At 41.1% G+C, this 17309-nt stretch overlaps 1 protein-coding gene across 1 annotated transcript; it reads left to right on the top strand.

The window, feature by feature from the left end:
* The first annotated feature begins 10618 nt into the window (after positions 1-10618).
* LOC115327780 (juvenile hormone acid O-methyltransferase-like) lies at positions 10619-14698 on the top strand. Its single transcript, XM_040208639.1, has 3 exons — positions 10619-11152; positions 13601-13760; positions 14526-14698. Exons 1-3 carry the CDS (start codon positions 10619-10621, stop codon positions 14696-14698), a joined length of 867 nt encoding a protein of 288 aa, XP_040064573.1.
* Positions 14699-17309: the final 2611 nt, after the last annotated feature.

Genomic DNA, 17309 nt, shown 5'->3' with positions numbered 1-17309 from the left:
TTCCAACCACATTGCAGGTCGAAAGCCGTGCAGATTTGAGAAAAAGCTATTGTTAGGTGTTTCATAAAAAATATTTTTCATAAATTATAGAGTGATACCTACTTTCACGCTATTTTTAAAATTTAAAACCGCGCTCACGCCATTAAATTTTTTTTTGCAAAAATAATTTAGCGCACGGCTACGGACAATGCTCCAAAAGTCCATGAATTTTTTTGTTTTTTTAGAAACCGATGGTGGTCGAGCGCAACGCCTGAGACGTTCGACATGGAATGACCCTGTAAGGTCCAAGTTAGGTTGCCTAGGACTGCCAAGCGTGTGCCAAGATAGGCGTTGTTCTTGCATGCTACCTGGGCTAGATGCAGTTTTAGGTATAAATCAGGTGTCACATAGGGCGGTTCCAAGTGGTATACTTCTGGCTTGAAGTTTCGCCGGCCGACATGCTGATGTACTAGCGCCTTATCCTTTTCTCTAATATCGAGTTCTTTCGCGTCGCGATCAATTACGCAGGCTAGAGTAGTCGAGACAACAAAGGAGCGTTGACTGGTACCCCACTGTAATCCATATCGGGCTTTTTCAGGATTTAAAACGAGCCGGCGATAGAGAAGTCGACCCGTCGGGGGCCAAAATAATCCCTGTAGATGGCGGCCGGGCTCCACAGATGAAAAAGAAGCTTAAGTAAGCAGGTTTATGCTGTCAACCCACGTCCCCGCTTACACGTATTGAGCTCGGCCGTCGCTGGAGTCCCTCCCTGTGATTGTGCCTTTCAGCAGCCGCGAAAACGACTTCAGTAACTAAGCGTCTTCATGCAAACATACGGGAAAAGAGTCGGACGCTGTTCACCGACAGGAAGTGAAAAAAACGCTTCATGTATCCGCCCTCTATGGTTTCGTCTATAGTGCAGTAGATTTGAAAATGCAGTGTGTTTGTAGCTCGTCGTAATTTTTTTTTACCCTCTAATAAATATTTCTTGTACTCTTTTCAAAATATTCGCCGGCTTCTTTTTAATAATAATAATAACTTTATTTCCATCAAATGATGGGGGGCCCAAAGGAAAAAAGCTGCAGTAGGCAGCTTGACTGGTCCTCGGGCCCCTTACATTCGTCAGCAGCAAGCAGGCGGAAAAAAAAATACAAAAAAGGCAAAGTATATAGTGAAACCGTTGCACATATCCGGTTGACATTTCTACAAACCAAGGTTCACCCAAGTACAAAAAACAAAGAATGATCACGTACAAAAATATAAGCGCAGGTCTTGGAAGGTTAAACTATCAAAGTCAATATCATCAATGCTAAAACTATTTAGTAAATGTGGAAGTGTGAAATTTAACATTTGATAGCCATAATTTGTTCGTTGCGTGACCATCCTCCATTTCTCTGCGTTGCGGGTGGAATAATGTGGGCAAGTTTCCCTTAACGACGCAAGTCTTTCCAGAAAACACAATCCCCTTTTCTTTTCACTTTTAAAACTTGTAGCGAGTCTGTACTGATATAATTTAAAAATGTTAATTATTTTACAAGTCTTAAATAAATCGGCAGAATGAAAGTCATATGGCACATTGCATATTCCTCTCAATATTTTTTTTCTGGAGCAAAAACAGTTTTTCTATATTAGTCATTGTGGATGTGCCCCAAACTAGAAGACAATACGTTAAATGGGAATAAAATAGTGATTTATAGAGCAACAATTTAACGTTCGTTGGTAAAACAGATCGGTAGCGATTTACGATTCCAACTACCCGAGCAAGCTTTGGAACAATATAGTTTATATGATTATCCCAGCTCATTGTCTCACTAAAAAACACTCCGAGTGTTTTGAAACAACTAACGATTTCGATGGGAGACGAGTCAAAGCGGAGAACCTTCGATATAACCAGAGACTTATTTTTTGGTCGAAATATGACGGCTTTAGTCCTATTAATATTAATTTTCAGTGAGTTGCTATCCCCCCAGCCTTTTATATTTAATAGAGTAAAGTTCGCCATATCAATTAATTCGTCACAGGTTTCGCCAGAAAAAAAAATGGTTGTATCATCAGCATAAATTAGAAATTTCGCCTTAGTATTTACGTTGATTATATCATTAATGTATAAATTAAAAAGAAATGGTCCCAATATGCTTCCTTGTGGAACGCCTGACGTAATAGATCTTACAGTGGAAGAATGACCGTTTATTTTAACATATTGCTGACGATGTCGCAAGTACGATTTTAAAAGCTGTAGTGCATGTCCACGAATGCCATAAATTTCAAGCTTTTTGAATAATACTTCGTGACTAAGACAGTCAAAGGCTTTTGTGAAATCTAGGAACACTCCTAAAACTAATTTTTTACTTTCAAAATTTTCTAAAATAAATTCTTTTTGATTAAGTAAAGCTGTCTCTGTTGAACAGTTTTTTCTGAAACCAAATTGCGAGGAAGTTATGAGGTCACATTTATTCGAGAAATCTACTAAACGGTTATAGAGTAACTTTTCCAAAACCTTCGAAAATACGGGCAATATAGAAATAGGTCTATAGTTGCCTAAGTCATTTTTATCACCTTTTTTATGCAGTACAGACACCTTCGCTACTTGCATTCTTCTGGGAAACACATAAGACTCCAGAGAAAGATTAAAAATGTAAGTTAACACGGGAGCAATTAGGTCGGCAACATACTTAATTGAGCGAATTTGCATTCCATCAGCGTCGCAGCTACCGCTATTTTTTAAGTGCATAATCACATTAGTTATTTCTGAACTAGCAATTGGCTCTAAAAATATAGATCTACAGTTTCTTTGAGAAATATATTTACACGAGTCATTAGTGTCGGCAATACTAGATATATTTACAAAATATTCATTAAACACATCTGCCAAATCCTGGCCAGTTAAACTTACACCTTTGTACTGCAATGTTTCAATAAAGTTTGGTACAGGAAACCCCTTAACCATCGAACCAAGATGCTTCCATATTACGTCAGTGCGACCATTTGCCGACGAGAAAAGGGAAGAATAATAACATTTTTTGGCATTCCTTAGCTCCTTAGTTAAGCCGTTTCGATAAGATTTAAATTCCTTAAGAGCATCTGGGTTGCGTGTCTTAACGAACCGTTTGTATAGTATATCTTTCTTACGAATTTTTTTTATCAAAGTGGGCGTTACCCACGGTTTACAAATCTTTTTTGATATTTTTACGGATTTATATGGAAAATGAAGTTTATACAGCTTTAGAAATTGTTCTAAAAATAAGTTATAGGCATAATCAACCGTTTCTTGCGTAAGCACCGTATTCCAATCTACAGCTGCGATGTCTCGTCTGAAAGCATCGAGGCTATTTTTATCAATACTTTGGAAAATCGCAGGTTCGCATTTCGTTAGCTTTCGAGATATATTAAGCTCAACACACAAGAAAATGGGAAGATGGTCACTCAAGTCACAACTTATAACTCCACTGTTCAGTCGATCTGTATGAAAATTGGTTATAAACAAATCTAAAATGGTTTTAGACTGTAAGGTAACTCTTGTAGGATCGACTATCGTGTTGACACATCCATACATGCTAAGTACGTTCTCCATTTCCCTTTTAGAAACACTGTCAGAAGACATATCAATATTAAAATCACCCCCACAAATGACGTTATATTGACTTTCATTTGTGAACATTAAAAAAGACTCAAGAAATGCAAAAAAAGATGACATGCTACCGTCCGGTGGGCGATAAAAAACCGCGAAAATATTTTGATTATTACGTAAGCACAATGCTTCCACATCTTTTGTGATAAGAGAATAATCACTTAGTAGTTCACATTCAATACCCTTTCTAATCAAGATGGCCAATCCTCCGCCTCGCTTTAGAGTACGATTTAAAACATGCGTATCATGGGATGGTAAACTAAAAATATCCGAGTCATTTTTATACCAGGTCTCGGTAAGCATTACGATATCAAAAAGAACACCGAACTGATCAAAAAGCAATTCAAGGTCTGTTTTTTTGTTAACTGCGGACTGCGCGTTTAAATGAAAACACTTTAAATGTGAACTATATTTTTTCTCGAGGAGAGCCGTTACTTCAACAGGAAGTAGTGGCTGAAAAGAAGTACTCTCTGTCATTGAAAAAGCCATTTTGAGTTTATTTGTGAAAAAATAATCTAAGCATCATCAAATATGCAACTACGACGGAATGTTTTGCAAATCTTCATCACTCCTGACCACAAAGGCATTGTCACCATCTCTGCGCCTAACAAAGATTTTACCATTTTTGTGCCACACATACAAGAAACCTTTTCCTTTTGCCCAGTCCTTAGCCTTGACAAGCAGTTCTCGATTTTGTTTTGTCAGGTTCTCGTTGATGTACACTTTCTTTCCACTTGCTCTTAGCCTTTTTTTACGGTCCAACCACGCGTCCCTTGTTGTCTGAGAGGCAAACCTGACAATAATACCTGGAATCTTGTCGGGCTTTGACGGCAGTCGATGGATTGCTGTGATGTCGGTTCCAGCCAGCTCGGGTATTTCTAGCGCTGGCGCGACCTCATTCACTTTGCTCATTAGATCTTCGTCTTTAGTTTTTGGAATACCGTGGAATTCCAAATTAAGCTTCCGACTTCTTTATTCAAGGTCATGGAGCTCCAACTTTAACTGGCTGAGTTCCCTCGTTTCGTCTCGCTTCTCGATTTCTTCAACTCTAGATTTGAGAATTTTAATTTCTTTCTTATGTTCCGTGACGGTTTTCAGAATCTCATCGTATTGTGCCGACATCATGTTGACCGAAGCTTCAATGTTTCCAACTGTTTCCTTCAGATCTAGTAGGTTATCTAGTTTTGAGTTCATGGACGCCAACATTGTCCATATGGCGTCATCGGGTGTTTGCTTATTGGACGCACCGCCTTTCAGTTTCGAAGCTCGGCAGGTGGGGCACTTCCAAGCTTTGCGATATGACTCGCCTTTTGTTCTCAGTGTCGCTTCAGAGATTCCCGAACAACTTCCGGGGTGATACGAATATCCGCAATCATTACATGAAATCGATTGCTCATCGGAGATCTCTTCTTGACATTTAAAACATATCAGCTCAGCCATTTTAAAAAAAGTGACAATTGCCTAAAAACCGGCACGACACCACAGGGAGCAGCAGCGACAGAGCAAAATAATGTCGTAAGCAAAGTAAGCAACGACAACCAACCTGTAAGGGCATACAGGAACAGAATTAATCCGTGTACTGTTGGCCGCCGCCCCTGCTGCCAGAATGGCCCGGTCCGTGCTCGTGGCGCCCTTATGACGGGATCGTTCGGCGTAGATGTTGCTTGGCTCCGGTGTCGTGGGTGGGGCCGCAGGCTTCAACTCGATGATATGGGTCACAGTAATCACAGCCGTGAGTGGCAGCGACGCAGCGGTTCCTTCGTCGCAGACTGTGTGCAGACGGTATACCGGGCACCTCGTTGATAACTGTAAGGGCATACAGGAACAGAATTAATCCGTGTACTTTTGCCCGCCGCCGCTGCTGCCAGAATCGCATTAATGCGCAATTCAAAAATAAATCCGATGCCTACATTTGATGTTTTCTTTAATAGTCAAGGTATTTATTACAGACGCCAAATTGTTTACTTAACAAATACAAATGTTAATAATAAAAAAAAACATTATATGTCTGATAAGAATCAGAATTCTATGATTATTTTTCTCTAAGTCTGTTATGCAAATTCTAAAGTTTTTTGGGAAGAAAATATATTATTTTTGATGTGTCGACAGGCGACAGCCCTGGCGCAAAGTTTCATAGTTGAAAGCCCCAAGAATAGTGGAAATAAAAAATGGACAAGACAACACAAGCTCTCAAACGCAGCGGAGTTTAGTGAATCAGAAGCACCAATAAATGTAGGTGGAAATAATCCCTGGAGAAGGGGAACAAGAGGGACAAGTGACAAACATAAATCTCCAAACACAGCTAGGTGACTGGTGAGCGACCGAAAAAATCCGCCTGGTCCGGGTATCGAACCCAGGACCTCTCCATTACAAGTGGAGCGCTCTACCAACTGAGCTAACCAGGGGTTACACGTCAGTAGAGCAAACGGGTTTTATCAGCTGCCACCAGTCTAACACCAACAAGGGTGAAGCTTGCAATTTAATGTTATAATTATAATGCAATTAAATGCAAAGGGGCAAGCGAGCTGGACAATAATGATGGAAATAATCCCTGGAGAAGGGGAACAAGAGGGACAAGGGACAAACATAAATCTCCAAACAAATCCGCCTGGTCCGATACCCGGACCAGGCGGATTTTTTCGGTCGCTCACCAGTCACCTAGCTGTGTTTGGAGATTTATGTTTGTCCCTTGTCCCTCTTGTTCCCCTTCTCCAGGGATTATTTCCACCATTATTGTCCAGCTCGCTTGCCCCTTTGCATTTAATTGCATTATAATTATAACATTAAATTGCAAGCTTCACCCTTGTTGGTGTTAGACTGGTGGCAGCTGATAAAACCCGTTTGCTCTACTGACGTGTAACCCCTGGTTAGCTCAGTTGGTAGAGCGCTCCACTTGTAATGGAGAGGGCCTGGGTTCGATACCCGGACCAGGCGGATTTTTTCGGTCGCTCACCAGTCACCTAGCTGTGTTTGGAGATTTATGTTTGTCCCTTGTCCCTCTTGTTCCCCTTCTCCAGGGATTATTTCCATCATTATTGTCCAGCTCGCTTGCCCCTTTGCATTTAATTGCATTATAATTAAAAATAAATGTACTTTGAGACGAAAGAAACGGAAAGAACATTAATGGACAAACCACGAATTAACACGACCAACAGTCGGACCGGTTAAGCCTGTCCGAAATTCCCCATGCACCTGTTGCTGAGACGGACGCACCCAATAAAAGGAAAAACAGGCCCGAGGTCACCTGTCAAGCGACCCACGAAAGTCTTTCACAACGTAAGCCTCAAATTGAACTTTTAAAGCAAACTGCTTAAACACCATCCCCCTCCCACCGAGCCACACTGAATCACAATAACAAGAACTTCATCCTATCACTTCGAACCAGAGACGGTTCACTTACGCAAATACCGTGGTTGCTAATACAAAAAGTTTCCTTAATTAGTCACCTAAACGAATTTCTCTCATTACACAGGATGGACGTTCTTTCCCAAAGAGCGAAACACGATTGACAAGAGCCAATGTGTTTTGCTAGCTTAGATTTTTGCGAGTTGCGTCTAACATTCTTTCTTTGTTATGTAAGACGGTCATTCATACACCGCCCGGTCTGCCCCGCATAACACAATCCGCAGTCCCAATTTTTTATAAACCACTTCCGTGACACACTCACCGAAAGATTGCTGTGCTTCTTTCCACAGCGACTCCCATGCTGAAATGCAAAAGGTGTGAGTTTACTTAACCTGAGGTTCGTCCTATAAAGCACGCTCACATTCAATTTTACACCTAAAGCTTTCAAACTGTGTGAGAAACCATGAAAGTATGGAACCACCGTAGGATTTGTCTTCTTTTAGGCCTGTTCACTTCTCTTCGAAAGGCCCAACAGTTGTCCCCCGTGCTCGAACACTTCTTCAGTGCATTGCCGAATAATGATTTTACTACTTCTTTTTTATCGGTCTAGAATGAACACTCTGTGCAGACAGCACATCTTTGCCATTTGCTTTCCAGAAGTCCAACAAAACGCATCCTTAGTTATTAACTGTAAATTTCGCCTTTTACAACTTTTGTTTCTTAACGCACTCAAAGCGTAAATTCAACAAAAGTCTGCTCACGTTATGGGGAAGTAAATATCTAGTGTATAGCATATCTCGCAACATATGTCGCCAAGAAAATTTTTTAAGGAAAAATCATTGTTAAAATGGGCAGTAATTATTTTCAACGCTAATAACCCGTTTTTACACTGAGTTTTCGTCCATAGGTAGCAGAATTAAATGATCCTCACATGACTTCACAGGACGACGTGGGGAGAGTGCCAGATGCGTGTCATGGCGTGGGAACATTGCTCAAGCATCGAGCCTTTTTGCACAACCGCAGGTCCACACAACTTAAAGAGAACTGGGCGTGTTGATGATTTCGTTCAGCTAATTGACGAGAAAGAGCAAGACATTGTTCTTTGCAAAACTGACGCCTTACACGAAATATTAAGAACACTGAAAAAGGCCCGTATTGGAAAAAAATAATGATAACGCCTCGAAGTTACTTGGGATGACATCAAATAAACTACTTCACAGTTCATGTGAGTTTGATTCCGAAGGATGCGAGAATCCGAACAAAAAATGCCCTGCGGACCTGTTGGAAGGCGTTTTCAAAGCACTGGAGTGCGGCCACTTGCCATAATTACTATTATAAGCCTTTTACACGTTACTAAAAAAAGCTATCCATTAGAATTACAATTATTCTTAATTACAAAAAAATAATTTAAAAAACATTAATTTACCATTACATTTCTCAGTACTTCATATTTTCAAAATGACGCATTTTTCTGCCGGGTTGAAAACTGACTCATTTGTATTCTCTCTTTGATTAGGGTATCCGCGGATCAAAAACTACTCACCTCCTCAGCGAACCACTTTTGGTAGACCATCTCTCTGTTGTAGGAGTGGCTTGAGGATTCCTTGGTAGCAAACTTGTGGAACCTTGGGACAATATTCAACAGAGAAGGGAAAACCTTCCTTGTACGAATTTGGGGGTAAAAGAAAATTCGTTGTAGGCAAAATAAGCGGTTTTTGGGAGGTCAATCTAGGTCACAAAATTCAAAAATAATTCCAATTCATGATTTCTTGTTTTTATTTTTATTAAGCCAGTAAAGGGTCTCATTTTGTAGCTACTTGATACAAACCCAGTACACGTAACCCTATTTATAGCGTCCACGGCGCAAGGTAAGTCACAACGTTCTGGCATTTTTAGAGCCAACAGCTATAAATGCACCGTAAAACATGACATCGTTCCACTCTGATCAGCTTGGTTTACTCAAAAACACGAAATATGTAGGAATATTAGACCAGAAATGAATTTAAACTATAACCACACAGGATGTTCAATTCACGCAAACGAAGCGTGATGTTGGGCTTCCTTTTGGTAAAATGATACTTAAAGCGAAATTCGCAAATTGTATGGAGTTATAAAACCTTAGGTATCTCATTTTGTGACACCAGAAGCGGGCATTTTATTGGGAAAAATATTTTCTTTGCAAATTCGTTTAGCGCAGTTTTTTACATCACACCTTAGCGTTGTCAGGAGCTCTCGAGTTTTATTCACCGGTGTGCGTGGCGCAAGCACGATCCCCTTGTTTAGACAAAAAACATTCCCAAAGTGAGTTCTTAAAAAAAACAAATGACTGGACAGTGACATTTTACAGCGCCTATCTTCCTGTGCAACAAGTGAGTTATGATGGAGACTTCCTTCCAAAAAGCTTTGTACATACTAGATCTGTTCTCTTCACAAGTGTGATAAAGATTTTAAGGTCCTTTGTAGGCGCATTATTTTAAGGTAAATTTTAGGGAGAGTTTATGATGATAATGGAGTAGCCGGCTGCATGTTACAGTCGTCAACAGCTGCATTTATGCAATTTTATTGGATATAATTAAATAAGGAAGTAATCACTCTTGTATAAATTCTAATAGTAACAGCAAAAAATTAGATACATTATCGGACCCTAATATATCCTTGTGTATCCTGCACTCAATCAAAACTTATGTGAAAGTCCTGACTATATCCTTATCATTAGCTTTTTAGCATCGCCTGTCTTGGGGCTGCTTCACAAGTAGTAACTTTAGCGCATCCCTTGGCTTCCCACGTGGTTCAAGGCATCAATAATTGATGAATTCAGGATTTTTCGATTACGTTTAGAAGGTTTCTCATTTGAACTATATGTTTCTTTCTAATAATGAAAAAGGTTAATATTATATTGTTAATTACTTTTATTTAATTAATTCCTTGCGATCTATGACGTTCGCTGTTCCTGGCAGTTTGTTCACGAAGAGAGCATTTTTTCCCCATCCAAACACCTAGTTTTACGTTTGAAAGATTTTGCAGATACATGCGGTTTAGTAAGCAAACTTTATGAAAACTCCCAAGGTACAAGGCTCAAAATAAACCACCGGAACGCCCACAATATCAAATGTTTAACCTTTTTAAATCGCTGGTATCAAAACTAAAAAAAAGCACAAAAAAGGTGTAAAACTAAACAAATAATAGCAAGCGCAACATGTAAGTCTAACAAGAAATACTGAGGGTTTTTGTTTTACCTTATTCTGATCAACCGAGAGAACTTGGCACATTATTCCTTGCTCTTCCTTATAATTCAACCGGATATAAACGAAAGTTTATATCTTTTAATACCGGTTTTGTTCATGAGAAACTTGGGAATATTCTAGATATGTATATGAAGCCAGTCAATATAGCTACCCCGACACGTGTTTGATTTCGAACGAAAACAACCAGTAACTTTTTAACGGATATGGATCATCCGAGGATGTTGAACGCGTAACCCAAATCCGCTTGCACACCTGCCGATGCCAAGCATCCTGGAGACAAGCATATGTTCTGACGTTGCACGACATCCTTTTTGCGGAGTTACAGTCCGTGATCCCTTCCAGCGTTCAGTTCATTTCAAGCTCTCTGGCCGTAACGCACCGAATAAGGATCTCTCGTCATTCCTGCCCTGAGTCTGTCGCGATGGCAAACACCGAACCCACCGAATACACGCTGACGCCAGAGCTGTACGTTAACGTAACTGCGGCGAAATGGTTTTCGCTCTCTGCCGATGTGCTGCGCTTCGTTCAAGGGTCGTTCCCGAGCGGCCCGACAGAGGACCAGCAGTTCCTGGACCTTGGTTGCGGCCCCGGGAACATCACGCGCGACGTGCTGCTGCCCCAATGTCCACCGTGCCGAAGGCTCGTCGCCGTCGACTCATCCGAGGACATGCTGAAATATGCGAGGGAGCGTTTCTCCCACCCCAAAATCGTCTACGACACCCTGGACATTATGTCGGACGACCTGTCTGAATTCGTGGAGCGGTACGGCCTCTTCGACCGCGTCTACGCGCTCCACCTCCTCAACTGGCTGAAGGACCAGGAGCAGGCGCTCAAGAACATTACCAAGCTGATGAAGCCGGGAGGAGAGGCACTGTTCACTTTTAGCGCCAGCACCCCGCAGATGAGATTTCGTAAGAAGTTGGCCGGAATGCCACGCTGGAGCAAGTACGCAAAGGTGAATGTTGATAAAAAAGAATAGGGCTGTGTTCCTACGGTGATTGAGTTCAAACTATACTTCGAAATGCAGTAGCACTATGATGCTCCTTGTTTGAAGGTCAGAATCCACTGATTAAATTGAGACGAACATCGACTCCTCACTTTGCGCTTGGTCAAAGTACAGCGGGCCCATCTAGCTTCTCTTTCCTAAACGTTGGTATATCTTTCCTGGAATCTCACTGGCCGACTCCCGCTGAGCCTTAGTGGACCCCCGTATCTATTCAACGATCTCTTTTTAGGCCCCTCTTTTTGCTTGGGAGGCAGTGTGAAGGACAGAGCAAAAAATAAAGATTAAACGGTATCCTAGCATGTGCTGTACCAGGCAGTTTTAACAATTCTTTACCTGTGCCCCCCACCCCCCCAAAAAAAAAAAAATTTAGGCTTATTTAGTTTTTAGTTTACAATCATCAAATTTTAGTTTGATAAATGCAGCACCTAAAGACACATTCGCAGAAATGATCACTGCACTCCATTTCTTGGTTTATTTTTTACGCATTTGTCTATTTAGGAGTGTAGCTCAAAAACACAATATGCAGGCGGTAGTTGATTGAGATGTTTGTTAGTACCTACGCGGCTAAGATTGACGACGATGTCGAGCGAGATAAGCAAGCGCGACCGAGGCGATTGGCTCAATTTAAGCGAAAGATGAAGGATTAAGTGTTGGATATTCACTTAAAAGCAAAGGGGTAAAAACCTTTTCGATCAAAACATCGATGTCTATTTTTTTACGAAAATCCCAAGCAAAAAACGGGTAAGATTTTCACGCTAAACATTTGGAGAGATTTTTTTTTTTATTTCTTTATTAATACAGTGATGCATTAACTTACTGATTTATTTATTTGTATACTGACTTTTTAGTTATTCAGTTCTCTCCTCATCTATAGATACGTACTGACTTATTTATTTGCTTAGTTATGGTAAAATATTGCAGAAGTGGCACGATGTGGTTGGTGTATTTCATTATACTCGAAGTTATACAAAAATCGGTAATGAATTGTGGAAAGAAGACAATAGCAATATGTAATGCATTATTATTCAGAAGTCTTTTTGTGTTGCTTTTCTCAAGTGTACAGTTGTTTCAGGAACTTCGCTCATCGAGTTTCTCCGAACTGAAGTAATCAAAACACTTCAGCTGTAACAAATTGATTACGAGATTAGAAGATTGAAAGGCAGAGTTACCCATTTATGACAAAAAAATTTGATCATACTGGAGTAGCAATTCAATTACGTAATTTAATGGGTGTAATTTGCCCGTTATCTGGCAAGCTATTTGTCCATAATTTGTCCAATACGTAATTTTTATATTACTATAGGTGAAATATGAATTTGCTTGAACGAATGTTATATTTTTCAGTTTTACTAAATAAAATAAAACTACGGAAACAAATTTTTTGCTTTCTTCTGTTCCTTATTGTAGCAGGTGATACCAAAATGAACCATATTAAACTAATTTAAATAAATGAAAGCTTAAGCAGTTTTGTTTTTCTGCTACACAAACTGAATCATTTTTTTTCATTATCCGGATTCTAATTTTTTCAGCATGCTAATAATTATTCCTAAATTGGGAACAACTCTTAATAAAATGGCAAATTAGGATGATACCAAAATCAGAAATAAAGTTTACCTAAGCTTTCTAGTGGGATCACGCCACATGCACTACTTGCAGGCCATGCAGGCAATTTAAAAATAAATAGAGCATGGCACGCCAAGTTTACCTTCTGCTGGAGTTAGCGTCTACGGCATTCTTTTCCCAATTTCAAAAAACTTTACGAGAAAAAATTCAACTATTCAAATTGCGTCATCTGGCGTCACATATTCAGTGGTGGTAGATACATTCAGACTGAAAAAGGGGTAAAAAGATAACATTTTAATATACAATACCTTGGAAAAAAAAAAATATATATATATATATATTTTCCCCTATTGCTGTATATATAGGAATTGCAGCTGAAACTTAAACATACTTGAATTGTTGAAGAACGATCACTAGTAAGCGTCCCTCAGGGAAAATGTCTCTAAAAGAAGTAATTCAGACGTAACGACAGTACTACCTCAAATAATGCGTAATCGTATGTAATGTCAATAAATATACCTGTACCTGATCGTAACGAACTTCACTGAAAAGGAAATAAGTGTAGTTCTTTTATATTGCATTTTAAGTGAACATAAGAAAGTGGGTTAACAAAACCTTTTGTTAGCTTGACCAAGAATTAGTAAGATTGCTAACAGAATCGCGTTGCTAATAACCAAAAACTAACTGCTCTCCTGGAAGCAAATGTTTACTTCTTTTTTGTGCGTGGTGCTAAAGTACCCTAAGAAAAGATATGACAAATTCGAGTTGCACATAAACTAGAAGCTGCAAGTACCTACTATTTTATATTTTTATTTTTTCTTTATTCCTTTCCAGATTTGCGAAAATTGCACTCCTCCAACCGTGGACCTTTCTGGGAAAGAGGCCCTCGTCACTTACATAACAGGCATTCTAAAAAACGCCAATTTGACTTTGTCTATGTGCGAAGTCCCAAGTGGCCAATACGAGCTCCTCGCAGACCTGGAACACTTAATCCGTAAACAATCATTTGATGCCTCGTTTTTGGCTATCCTGTTGTTAAGTCCGTTTAAATTCACAAATATTAAACTCATAGAAGGTCGAACAGCCTATGTCTTTTGACAGTTTCCTTCTGGGATCTCCCTTTGTGCTTCTATATTTGGCACCTTTGAAATTATTTCTTTTTTACTTTTTTCGTCACTCACATTCTTGGATTTATATATTTGTGAATATGCGGCGACTGTGTGTGCGATTAGGCGGGTTCAAAACTTACATTTAGATATAAGCTTCACTTTCCTTTAGAAATTAGACTTTAAGTATGCTCAGAAATACACTTGGAGTTTGATTGTTAGAGAATAAACGTCAACTCTTAAGAACCAAAACAACTTTCACGTATTTTTTTTTTAATTTAGGTCACACATAGTATTTAAAAACCAGCTGTTAAATTTACATTTTTATTTGGACGCTTAAAAAGTAGGGAGAGTCTTAAAATGGCTGATGTTTTTCACCGAGGAGAGACAGCCTTCTTAATATGCGGTGCAACAGCTTATCTAAGGTATTTATCGTGTGTCACCTACTAGTCACGCACATGCACACAATTACTATTCTCATATAGATATTAAAGGAGCAGGGACGGAGAATGGACCCAGGATGTTTTAGTTCTGTAACGAGAGCGCGTGCTTTCGCCTCACTTGACCCGGGCTTGGGTGCCCTCAGAGAGTTCTGTATCGTACCCTTTATTCAACATTTTTTCTTACCTGTTTGAATTCTCCTCTTTCTGCAGAGGACCTGCTGGCCACGAACCCCATAAGGGCGTCTCTGACAAAGGAAGAAGAGTTGCTCCTTCTCCAAGACGCCACCGAAGAAGCAAAGCGACTATGGGCGGGGAAAGACACCGACGCTTCTCTCTTGGTGGTCAGCACCTATGTGGTCCGCGTCTCTAAACCTAAACTCTGAACGCTGACATAAATCAAATGCCGATGCCGCCATTCCTGGTGGCTCAAGGTGAATTAAAGTTTGGGGCATATAGTCGGAAGTTTCAATTGTTTTTGACTTTTTTTTGCAGATCTGCTTTCAGATTCATGGTGTTTCGACATAAATAAATACCGTTCAAATAAAGATGTCGAAGTGTCTGGTTTCAACTGATTAAAAACTTTAGTAGAATGTAAAAAAATGTGGGTTCAATTTGAACTCAGGGCCTTTGGTCATCTACGTCTTTAACGAAGTCAGCTCTCTAATACTAGGTCTTAGCCAGTAATTTTACTTATCCAATTAAGTCTATGGCGTCCCGTAATTTCACCAGCAAACCCGTCTCTCTGGCTTAGTGCCCGCAGAGTGGTTATCTAGCCGCCCACGCCATACGCGATTAAATGGTCGTTCTTTCATGGGGCGGACAAGCAGACCTAAGTAGGCTCAGAACCTCCATTTCTCCTCCTGTCTAAGAGATGGCGCTTCGGCGCTCTCTGGTGTAAAGTCCCCCTCTACTGGAAAAATAGCCACAATCTTTGATTACGCCGCCGAACTCTGCGGCAGGCCTCTGTATGACACGTTACCTTCCCCTAGCGCTCCACCCCTTTGGCCTCCATGAATTATCCAGGAGATTTGGTCGTGTCTTGTCGCTGGTTGCGCCATCGCCGGGACATGGCAGTGACCTCGGGACACTGCCATGTCCCTAGGTGTCCTACAGATAACGGCCTCTTTTGTCGTTCGTGCGCTTGATCTCTTTGTATGTCATGTATGTTCTCTCCATTTGAAACTGTTTTCAGCAAAAGAGATTTTTGCGTAGAGTTCGGTTGGGAAGGGCTTCGTGCGTATATATAGGGTGGTCAAGAAATAAACCAGTTAGCAGAGTTTGAGACGTCCCTTTCTGTGTCTGTTCCTTCTACTAGAAGTTTCCAATTTCTTCCACCGCAGTCTCAGCTGTTATATGACATGATTCCTAACAATGTCTGACTACTGAGCGGTCTTATCAAAGTTAATGGGGCTCTTTACACCGCAAAACTTGGCGTGATTAATCTGAAGGGCGGCGATTCATTCCGCGTGCGCGGCGCAGAATGGGCGCTAAAGCAAGAGATTTCACCCGCTAATTTCAGTCACGACGTCAATCTGGCTGCAAAATTGTGCAGCGTAACTGAAATGGTCGACGTTGGCGCTGAAGATTGCACGCACAATTGGGCATTACAAGTTGGTATTGGCCACTGATAACAATTATCAAAATCTCTTTGTATCTACTGTTTAGACTGAGCCTACTGACCTCAACCAACCTTCAAACTAAAAAGTCTTTTAAGGCCTGCACTTACATTGTATCGCAATTACCAGGTCAACGTTGGCTCCACGGACCCCTGTCGCTTGAACGAGCAAACGACAAAAACAGACAAGTTTGAAAGAGCAGATGACAGTTCGAACGCATGCGCAATGAAGTGTTGGCAAGAAGCACCGCGTCCCGCGTCAACAAACCATTGTAATGTAACGTTGTCGGGGTCTGTGTGAGTCTCCATGCTCTTTCTCGCGCTGGAATTGTCGATTATGCGTCCTCATATCAAATTCTTACTACTGCAGTCGCCTCAGCAAAATTATTAAGGCTCATTGCGCCGCAAAACTTTGCGTAAATAATTTGACGTGCGGCGATTCCTTCGCGTGAACGCCTCAGAATGGACGCCCAAACCATGATGCGATTCTTCTCGCCATTTTTGTTCGCGACGTCGCTCGTGCTGTAAAAGGGCAGACGGTAGCGGCGATGATCGACGTCGATACTGAAAACTGGAGGTGGAAACAGACCAAGTGAATTAGGCGTAACAAGTCGGTGCTGGCCGCTGGTGCCAATGATCTTATATCTATTGTTTACTCGAAGCCTACCTAGAAGTCTTTTGAGGCATGCAATTACTTCTTATCGAGATCACCGGTTCAACACTCGGTCTACGAGTCGCTTTTGTTTTAACGAGCAGACGACAGTTCGAACAATCAGGCGGCCGTTTGAACTTGAGGACTCACTGAACCCGCGCGTGGTCCGGACAACAAGGAAATTTTCCCTCCATCTTAGAACAAAAAAAAAAAAAATCTGACAACCAGAAGTATCCGTAAATTCAGCCCAAAGTGTTTCCCGCACAAGCAATCGTAGTTCGAAAGAGTCTGGTTTGCCCTTTTCACGGTTACTATCCACGTTCTCGGACAAACGGAGGAGGCAAAAAACACATGAAAACTGATCGTCAAACCTTTTCCAAGTCTTTTGGTACAGCCCACATTGCGGTGCTTTGACAAGAAGGCAGGCTTTTGTCTGGTTTCTTCCAAAAGAACACAGGAATGCATGTCTCGCGCGGTGGCTTCCGCCCACCGTCCCAGACCAGAAGTGCCGCGGCGTTGACGTAACAGAGTTGAGTTCGTGTATAAGGTACCCTACTCTGGTGGGGCTCGGAAAACTCTCCGCGCCCATTGGATGTAAAAGGAACGTCGAGTGTGGGAAGCCCGTCCCTGACCATGGCCACTCCTGCTGAGCTCACCAACCTACTGGCAACTGTGTGAGGGAACGGGATCTCGGGCGGACACGGGTCTAGGCCTACATTGTAAATAG

Source organism: Ixodes scapularis, unplaced genomic scaffold (assembly GCF_016920785.2).
Source record: "Ixodes scapularis isolate PalLabHiFi unplaced genomic scaffold, ASM1692078v2 PGA_scaffold1__304_contigs__length_218370807, whole genome shotgun sequence".
NCBI classification, from domain to species: domain Eukaryota; kingdom Metazoa; phylum Arthropoda; class Arachnida; order Ixodida; family Ixodidae; genus Ixodes; species Ixodes scapularis.
Note: the sequence above shows the minus strand (reverse complement) of the source record. Positions and strands in the feature narration are given on the sequence as shown.

Coding starts and splice junctions, on each gene's coding strand:
- LOC115327780 (XM_040208639.1), top strand. CDS start 10,619: ATGGCAAACACCGAACCCACCGAATACACGCTGACGCCAGAGCTGTAC. Junction 11,153..13,600: donor GCTGGAGCAAGTACGCAAAG/GTGAATGTTGAT, acceptor ATTCCTTTCCAG/ATTTGCGAAAATTGCACTCC. Junction 13,761..14,525: donor AGACCTGGAACACTTAATCC/GTAAACAATCAT, acceptor CTCTTTCTGCAG/AGGACCTGCTGGCCACGAAC.